Here is a 10,131-nt window from a genome sequence, read left to right on the forward strand (position 1 = left end):
CTGGAAAGCTGGTTTGAACTGCAAGGTTGGCAGTTCAAGCTCACCAGTCACTCCTCAGAAACCCTATACAGGGTCGCTGTGGGTTGGAACTGACTTAACAGCACTTAATAACAACAAAACAGCTACAGGACAGCAAGGAATCCTGGTGTGGCGCTATAGGGTAAGTACTGGACTGCTAACCTAAAGGTCAGTGGTTCAAATCCACCAGCCGTTCTTTGGAAACCCTATATGGGGTTGCTATGAGTCAGAACCGACTTGAAGGCACTTTAACAACAATAATACAGTTAGAGTAATCAAAACAGAACATAAAATAATAGAATTGAGATTCCAGAAATAAGCCCACACAAATGCGGTCAACTGATTTTTGATGAGTGTAAAGCCCAGTCCATGGGGAAAAAAGAGTCACTTCAATACATGGTACTGGGAACATTGGATTTCTACATGCATGCAGACAAATGAAACAGGATCGATGTCTCACACCATACACAAAAACAAGTTCAAACTGGATTAAGGACTGAATGTGTAAGCTAAAATCATAAAATTCTTCGAAGTATAAAGCAAGGGCAAATGCTGTTGGGCCCACATTTTAACAATGGATTATCTAAAATAATAACAAAAACATAAACAGCAAAATACAAAACAGATGGGACCTCATAAAACTTCATCAAAAAAGACTTGCTCAAAAAATTGAAGAATAGCTATCAACTGGGAGTAAACCTTCAGAAATCATATATCTGACAAGCATCTACATACAAAATTGTACATGTATCAACTGTTGGACTGGTATATGTTTTGAAGTGTATATTCCCAACAACAACAAAATAAATAAAATTTAGGGAGGGGGAAATAAACCATCTCTACCAAGGTGACGAACCCTGTCAAGGGTGGCTGCCTCCAAAAGTGCCTGCAGTGTACTGGTGTCCACCCTATGTCAAAAACAATCACTCAACTAGTGGGGAAACCTTACGTTGTTCCTTAATGTCCTTACATAAGAAGTGATTTAACATCTTCCTTTCAACAAAAGGTTCAATTTTTCAACTACTTCAATAATGAATTGTTAGAAAACAACCTGTTAGTAAAGAGAATTCAGATCTTCCAATAAACCTTTCAACTATCCAAACAAGTTGTTATTTATAATACTGACATTCAGAACATGCTATAAGCATTCAGGAAGAATTTCATTATTCATTTCTTTTGAGAAACAGGCTCTCTCTTATCTTGTTAGAGGAATTATAAATGGGGACAAAGTCTTTCAGAATAATTTGGAAGTATCTATCAAAGAATTTAATGGAAATACCTTTTGTACCAATAATTAAATTTCTAAGGTCATATTTATAAATTAATTCACATATCAATAATTGTTCAGCAGTGTTTACAGTATCAGGTATCAAAAAGCAAAAAAAAAAGCCCATTAGCAACTGGAATGGTACAATATATTATGGAGCATCCATAAAACTTAATACTCTTCCAATTATGAGAGATACCTGCTGATATGAAATGTTATCAGAAATCTATCTTGACAAAAAGTTAAAGTGCAGAAGTTGTTATTGTTATTAAGTGCTGTGGAGTCCACTTCAACTTATTGTAACCCTGAATATGGTTTCCCAGGAGTAGCTGGTAGGTTTGAATCGCTGATCTTGTGGTAAGCAGTCCACTGCTTATCCTACAGTACCACGCCAGGAGTCCAAGTGTAAAAGCCTTGGGGGGTGTGTGTATCTTTAAAACCATTGTTGTTATGTGCTCTTGAGTTGGTTTCAACTCACAGCAACCCTTCATCTGATTGTCTCCTTAAAGTGTGCATTCGGCTGTATAATTGCTTCTTTATAGAATAATTCAATTAAGAGTCGTACAAAGAAAGTGAAGGAGCTCTGGTAGCATAGTGGTTACAAATCGGGCTGCTAGTCTCTGGGTCAGCAGTTCGAAACTACCAGCTGTTTCGTGGGAGAAAGATGAAACTTTCTGTTCCTGTAAAGATTTACAGCCTCAGAAACCCTGTACAGGGTCACTCTAAGTCGGAACCGTGTTACCAAAGCTCCTTTTAAAACCATTAGAGGGGAAAAAATAAACAAAAAGAGAACAGCTCTTTCTTAAGAAGCAAAGCAAAACACAACACTGTATATTCTGTCAGATATTGCCCACAGACATTAAACAACACATAACTACATATATGTAAAAATACATAAGCAATCACATTCACACACTCCATCAGTACATATATGTTGTTGTTGATGTTATTGCCATCAAGTCAGTTCCTACTCACAGCAACCCTGCATAGGGTTTCCAAGGAGTAGCTGGTGGGTTTGAATTGCTGCAATTATCTACTGGTAGCGGAGTGGTTACGAACCGGGCTGCAACCTCAGGGTTGGCAGTTTGAAACTATCAGCTGTTCCATGGGAGAAAGATGAGGCTTTCTGCCCATATGAGGTTATCATGAATCAGAATCAATTTGACAGCAACTAATAACTTCATTAAGGAGCTCAGGCAGGTAGTGGTTAAGAGTTGGGCTGCTAACCTCAAGGTCAGCAGTTCAAAACTACCAGCTGTTTCACGGGAGAAAGATGAGGCTTTCTGCTCCCATAAAGATTTACAGCCTCGGAAACCCTGTACAGGGTCACTATGAGTCAGAACTGACTCCACAGCACTTAACCACCAAGCAACCACCAAGTTAAAAAAATAAACAATAGTAGCTTGGGAAGTAATAACAGGAGATTTGAATAAGACTTACATTTTATTATATTCTTTTGCCATGCAACAAATTTCAGAACACATGAACAGAAAGCCTAACCCCCAAAGAAGGTGTTTCGTTCTCTCTTACAGTTTGTAACGTATACACAAATTGTGCATTTAGTTCTCTTATATCTTAAATACATATCAAAGTCTGGTTATAAACACAGAAGATATACAAACCACACAAAGTATTACAATAACCTTCTTTGGGGAAGGCTTCCTAATAATCCTCTCATGATTTTAACTTAAATTTTGCTTCCTCAGTTTAGATAATGTAACTCTATAGGATAAAAGCAGAGTACAAGACGGCATGAGATAAAGAAAATCATTCCCTATTCTTCATTCCTTCTTGTCTTCCAGAGAATAATAAATACATAGCTATCTATCTATTCAATACTATTTTAGAATGCTTTTCTGTGCTGTACACACACCTGTCTTTAGGCCTTGCTGATCACAGTGATGTGATGCAAAAATGCCTTCATTGTCTTCTAGTAATTTTTGTGTTACATGGTTTTAACTGTTAGAAATGTATAATTTAACAGACATAAAGTAAAGCCAAATCAAAATTATTTGCCAAGATTTCAATTATTTGAGGGAAATTAAATAACAGCATTTTCAGTAATGAATTTATTGAAAACAATTATGGATTAAACTAAGAGAACTTTCATTCATAACTTTATTGCAAATTTACTGTTAACTTGGAAAACATGGAAAAATTAAAGATGAATACTTTTTCAAGGGGACATAAGACATCTACATTAAAGCAAAGAAATGTTTTCAATATCACTATGAGCACTTACCTGATTCTTTGCCAACACCCATCTGGCTTCCAACAGACTCTACTACCTGTCTAGAAGAAAGTGTTTTCAAAGCTAGGTAATCATAGCCTGCATTTGTCAACCGATAGCCCTGGACAGCTAAAGAAAAGAGAAAAAAAAAAAAAAATGGAGACCATTTTTTAGTTATACTGAACCACCAATTAACAACAACAGTTCAAGACATTAGACGTTAAACATACAGTCTAAGCTGGAAAAAGTTGACCTACCTACCCAGTCTTGTAAATGTCCTAGTTCTTTCTATTACTACTGTATTCTGCTGAGTCGATTTGGATGCATAATGACCTTACAGAGCAGAGCAGCACTTCTCAGGAGTTATTTCCTAGGCTGACATCTTCACAGTATCAGGTTTTTCTCCTGAGGACTCACTGGTGGGTTCTCACTGCCAGCCTTTTGGCCGTGTATGTGTCGTATGCCACTGTGTCAATTCTGATCATGGTAACCTTATAGGACAGAGCAGAATGGGCCCATAGTGCTTCCAATCTTTTACAGAAGCTGACTGCCACATCTTTCTCCCATGAAGAACCAAACCTTTTAGTGAGCAGCTAAGTACTTAACCGCTGCACCTTCAGGGCTCCTTCCTACAAACTGCATTTCTTTTCTAGAGGAGTTCTACTCAGTGTAACCTGCACTCTGATGCCATTCTGTAGCTGCTTTTTTGTTACTGGTCTGTGACAAAATAATTTCAGAAACTGATGAAAAAGTATTTAAGTTCAGAAAATTTTACATCAATTTGACCAACGCATTTTATGCTTTTGACTTCAATAATAAAGAATTTATACTTGTGTTTTGTCAGGAGCTCTGGTAGCACAGTGGTTGCGAGCTGGGCTGCTAATCTCAATGTCAGCAGTGGTTCTGCAGGAGAAAGATGAGGCTTTCTGCTCCCATAAAGATTTATAGCTTGGGAAACCGTACACAGGGTCACTATGAGTCAGAATCGACTCTAAGGGCACACAGCTACCACCACCACCACCTTGTTTTGCATGATTGTATTTTGTACAGATATGTGATTGGTTGAGAAAAAGAAAACAAACCTCACCCTTCATCACCGATGGTATGATAAGTAGGTAAGTACTGCTCTACAGTTCTGTGGCCAATTGCATTTTCAAAAGACGGCAGCAACAGTCTCTACCCTACTTGTTCTTCTGAAATGTGAACTTGCTATTCCCTTACAAAGAAATGAAGTCTACTATTCTAGTTCAACTAGTCTGGCAACTTTTACTTCCTGCCTTTTGGAACACTGAGGAAGCTACCTCACTGCCACTGAGATGATTCCAACTCTTGGCAACCCTGTAAGATGGAGTAGAACGGCTCCACAGGGTTTCTAAAGCTGTGAATCTTTAAGGAAGCAGACTGCCACATCTTTCTTCCAAGGAGCAGCTAGTGAGTTCGAACTGCCAATCTTTCAGTTAGCAACTCAATGGCTAACCCACTGCACCACCAGGACTTCATTTGGGGTTGAAAAATCAGAAATGATGATTCAAATACTTACTTTTGGTACGCTCCCAAGCTATGAGTTTATGTTTCACTAATTCTCTTACAATTTTATTACAGCCACCATGTTTAAGGCTTGCTATAGAAGCAACCAAACTGCAGGGAACTATTTCATGGTTCTTCATGCCCATTTCAACCTGAAATTAAAGGAACCATTATGCCATTACAATCACCACAACATCCCTGTCTATCAAAACTATGCCAAGAAATTAACTTTTGCTTGAAATTTCTGACATGCATTTCCCTAAACAATTCTGAGACATAATGACGTCTTCCTTTGAACCTATTTTTTAATCTCAATTTAATGTATAACCAGTGACATTTCTGCTAGGTTGGTGGTTCAAACCCACCAGGTGCTCCTTAGGAACCCTATACACGGTCACTATGAGTCAGAATTGACTTACAGCAGTTGACAACAAGAGAATTTTGAGTGCTTAATATAGCGGACATTTGTTGCTGTTAAATGCTAAGTCGGTTCTGACTCATAGCGACCCTGTACAGAGTTTCCTAGGAGCAGCTAGTGAGTTTGAATGTCAACCTTGTAGGATTAGCAGGATTCCATAGTTGTTACTGTTAAAGTGCCATCGAGCTGGCAGTAACTCATAGTGACCCGTTTAGGGTTTATGAGTCTATAAATCTTTGCAGGAGTAGAAAACCCTATCATTCACCTACAGCATAGCTGTTGGGCTCAAACCGCTGACCTTGGGGTTCACAGTCCAGTGCTTAACCTGTAGAGCCACCACTCTCCCATACTTCATATTAGACACAATAAATAGTAAATTATTTGTTAATATCGAAACATTTACCTTTAAAAGTGACTCCATTATCTTTTAATTCTGGTCTCTCACAAACTTTCTGAAATCCTCATGTAAATATTTCAGATACTTACACATCATCTTCTGATATTGAAGATAGTTATGTAACAAAATAAGGAGCTCTGATAGCATAGTGGTAGCAAGGTCAGCAATTCGAAACTATGGGAGAAAAATGAGGCTTTCTGCTCCCGTAAAGATTTACAGCCTTGGAAACCCTGTGCAGGGTCACTGTGAGTTTGAAGAGTCTCCACAGCACAAAACAACAACATTCCAGGCACACAGGTCTCTCTAAGTATTCAAATACTCCAAGATAATCTTCTGCCTCAGGGTCTTTGCACCTATTGTTGCCTCTGACCTCCAATAACTCTACTAAAGATTTCACTAGGCTGGCTTCTCCACCAGCAGCTTGTTCCTATCATCCACTCACAGTCTTTTATTTAGCAAACATATGACTGCCTATCAAGGGTCAGGCACTTTTATTTACTTATTTTTAATTCTTACAGACTTTGTAGACTTTGGTATTCTGCTGCTATTTCTCAGGTTTTCAGGAGCTAATTTTTCAGAAGTAGTCAGCCTCTTCCTTCTTCCTATTTTGTCTGAGTCTGGAAGTTCCTTTGAAACCTGTCCACCATGGGTGAGCTTGTTGATTGATATTTTAAACACAGGTGGCACATCTTCCAGGATATCAAGACACAAACTACCACAATACAATAAAGTGATAAGACCAGTGTTGGCAACAAAAATAGTCACTAACTATCTTATGAATAGCAATGGAACAATGTCTCATGCAGTGCTGGATGGAAGATGAGGCCCTAGGTTGAAAAGCACTCAAAATATGAATGGGGAAGTGCTGCCTCCTCAAAATAGAGTCCACTTTAATGACATGGATAGAACAAAGCTTTTGAGGCCATCATTTGCTAATGGGACACAACTCAAAATGAGCACAAATGAACAACAATTGGAAGTCATCAAAAATGAAATGGACTAGAATCGACCATTATGAATCAGACAATCACTCGGTATATTATGCAGGGAATGATTAAATCAAAGAGGGATGGGTCACATTCATCATTATAAAAAGGCCGTTTCAAGATCTATCCTGAAGTACAAGGCTGTCAGAAATAGGATAATATTCATAAAGAAGACGTGGTGTGACGCTGAAGGACAATGCACTGAACTGCAAGATCAGTGGTTCAAATTCACCACTTGCTCCTTGGAAACTCTATACAGGGTCACTATGAGTCAGAACTGACTCGACGGCATACAACAACATAAAGAAGATCAGTTATGACTGCTATTAACATTTACACACTAACAACTAATGCCGAAGATGAGGGAATTGAATTTTACCAACTTTTCTTTGGTCTGAAATTAATCAAACATGCAATCAAAATGCACTGGGGATTAAATGTGAAATGTTGCAAGCAAAAGAAGATCAGCAGCTGGAAAATATGACCTTAGTGATAGAAACACTGGATGTCACATGATAGAATTCTGCAAGATCAATGACTTATTCATTGCAAATAACTTATTTCAATAACATAAATGGCAACTATACACATAGGAATCAAATTGAGTACCATCAGTCAGAAAAAAGCAGAACAGTTATATACAAGTAAAAGTAGAAGCTGAAATGTGCAAAGACTTGGGAGTTATAAAACCAAAAGGGAAGAACACACTCAGAATTTCTCAAAATGAACGAACTTCAAGCCTTGGGTTGCAATACAGAAGGATTCTCTGAGCAAATGACATGCTGTTGTTGTTGTTAGGTGCCATCGAGTCGGTGCCAATTCATAGCGACATTATACACAGCAGAACGAAACACTGCCCGATCCTAGGCCAACCTCACTACTGTTGATTGAACATAGACCAATTCTTTTTGGTACAGGGACTGTGTAATCCTTCTATCATGCAGATGACACAACCTTGCTTGCTGAAAGCAGAGGACTTGAAGCAGTTACTGATAAGGATCAAAGATTATAGTCTTAAATATGGATTACACCTCAACACAAAGAAACAAAAAATCCTCAAAACTGGACCAACAAACAGAGAGAAAATTGACCTTGTCAAGGATTTCACTTTACTTGGATCCACAATCAACACTCATAGAGACAGTAGTCAAGAAACTAAATGATGCATTGCACTGGGACAATTTGCTGCTAAAGATGGCTTTAAAGCGTTAAGGTACAAAGATGTTACTTTGAAGACTAAGGTGCATCCGACCCAAGTTGTGGGTTTTCAATCACCTCACATGCATGTGAAAGCTGGACAATGAATAAACAAGACTGAAAAATTAAGGTGTTGGCAAAGAACAGTATTGTTCTTCCAATACAAATCTGTATTGGAAGAAGTACAGCCAGAATGCTCCTTACAAGTGAGAACTTTGTGTCACTACACTGGACATGTTATCAGGAGGTCCCAGTCCCTGGAGAAGGGCATGTTTGGAAAAGCAGAAAGTTCCAGGGAAAAGGAGGAAGACCCTCAACAACACAGATTTTGGGTTCAAACACAGCAATGGCTATGAAGGTGGCATAACACTGGTGTGCACAGGGTTGCTATTAGTCAAACCGACTCGACGGCACCTAACAACTGACTCTGATTATAAACATAAACACACATTCTTACATCCAGGCAGCTTAGTGTAGCACTGTAGGATAAGCACTGGACCGTAAGGTCAGCTGTTCGAACTCACCAGCTATGAGTAGGAACCGACTTGAGGCCACTTAGGTGTGGCGCCTGTGGGTTAATGCGCCAGACTGCAAAGCCGTTTGAACTGCAAGGTCGGCGGTTCAAGTTCACCAGTCACTCCTTGGAAACCCTATGTAGGGTCACTATGGTCAGAACCTACTTCGATGGCACTTAACAACAACAACAATATCATTGGCACCCTACACCCCCACCACTACTATCCTGTTTACCATCTTCATTGTCACTATCTGATAGTATCTTGCTTATTTATTCGTTTACTTTAACCCAAAAAATATGTGTTGACTGAATGAAGCAGAGATGACAGAGGCTGCGAGCAAGGAGAGGAATTCACGCTTAATGAAGTATGACAATGCTACCCCTACTGATTTCCCTCACGACGTTTCGGGAACCCTGCCCACGAGCTGGAAATCCAGGGTCAGAGAAGCTTACCAGGCCACAGATAAGCGAGTGTGATGGCTGTTTTGACAGTAAGGAGAAGAGCAGAAAGAGAAGAAATTAGAAGTGATCTTTGTTTTATTTGATGAGAACTCAAGTGCCCCAGGAAGAGCGATTTTCCAGGCTTCTTAAAACCGTGGTTCTTGATCTTCTTTCCCGGATTTCCAGTTTCCGCGGCGATCCAAGGCTCACCTCCCAGCAAACTTCCAAGAACAGGAAGAGGGCGCACGGTGAGGAAGGACAAGAGAAAGGGAAAAACAGGAAAAGACTTCTTACCGCTGTCAAAACCCTGAAGTCATCCCGGCTCATGTAACGCAATTTAGCCACATTCACCTTCCCCATGGCGGCCAAGCCCCAAAGACCTCCACCACAGCAGGCAAGCGCAGAAGCTTGTAGAGACCTTTCACGTGTTAGTCAGCCAGATGGCTCGCGCATGCGTCGCGCGCTATCACAGGTCCTAGATAGTAAGAACCTGTGTTAAATTTCCACGGGAAAGTAAAATGATTTCTATATCTTATGAAGGACCCAGTATGGAAGAGAGCAGAATTTTGTTTACAGGTGATTTGGTCATGTGACTGAGTTGGCGAACTGTAACGGTTCACTACACTGTGCGACTTTTTTTTTTTTTTTTTATCTGTTAGGACATGCCCTGTCTCTGAGCAGTAACGTGAATTTCAACTCCAAACAGCTGCTCCTATGTAGGCAAAAAAAGTGCCAATAAGAGGGAAGGAAAATAAATACAGAGAGGCTCGAGCTAATTAAGGCTGTTAAAAGGTAAAGATGACAGTAATCACTTAAGCAATATTTCCACTACTGACTGTGTCGGGTCAGGCCAAAGGAAAGCATGGTTAATGAAAACTCCACTGCGCCTGCTCCATAATACGTGCGTGGTGTTTTCAAGCCACAGGGACTCGGGATTGCGCCTGCGCGCGATGGAAGCGTCAGTGTAGTTTATGGCTATGTATGGAACTTTCATCACTTGTCTGTTTCCCGGAAAACTGACTATTTTGATGGTTCAGAGACGAACCTGAGCTGATAGCACTTCTTGGGCCCCAGTCTGTTACATTTTCAGTAAGTGGTGTGCCGTGGCTTCCGTTCCAATTCATAGGGTTTCC

At 39.8% G+C, this 10,131-nt stretch overlaps 1 protein-coding gene across 1 annotated transcript in view; it reads right to left on the reverse strand.

Annotated features, from left to right (window-relative positions):
- Positions 1-9,392, reverse strand: part of RIOK2 (RIO kinase 2) — a 38,327-nt gene extending 28,935 nt beyond the window's left edge. The window contains exons 1-3 of the mRNA XM_006867891.1: positions 9,293-9,392; positions 5,056-5,194; positions 3,528-3,644 (exon numbers count right to left, since the gene is read on the reverse strand). Of these exons, the coding sequence (XP_006867953.1) occupies positions 3,528-3,644; positions 5,056-5,194; positions 9,293-9,358 (322 nt within the window). The 5' untranslated portion in view covers positions 9,359-9,392. The remainder of the gene's footprint in view (positions 1-3,527; positions 3,645-5,055; positions 5,195-9,292) is intronic.
- Positions 9,393-10,131: the final 739 nt, after the last annotated feature.

This window comes from Chrysochloris asiatica, unplaced genomic scaffold (assembly GCF_000296735.1).
Source record: "Chrysochloris asiatica unplaced genomic scaffold, ChrAsi1.0 scaffold00111, whole genome shotgun sequence".
Lineage (NCBI taxonomy): Eukaryota > Metazoa > Chordata > Mammalia > Afrosoricida > Chrysochloridae > Chrysochloris > Chrysochloris asiatica.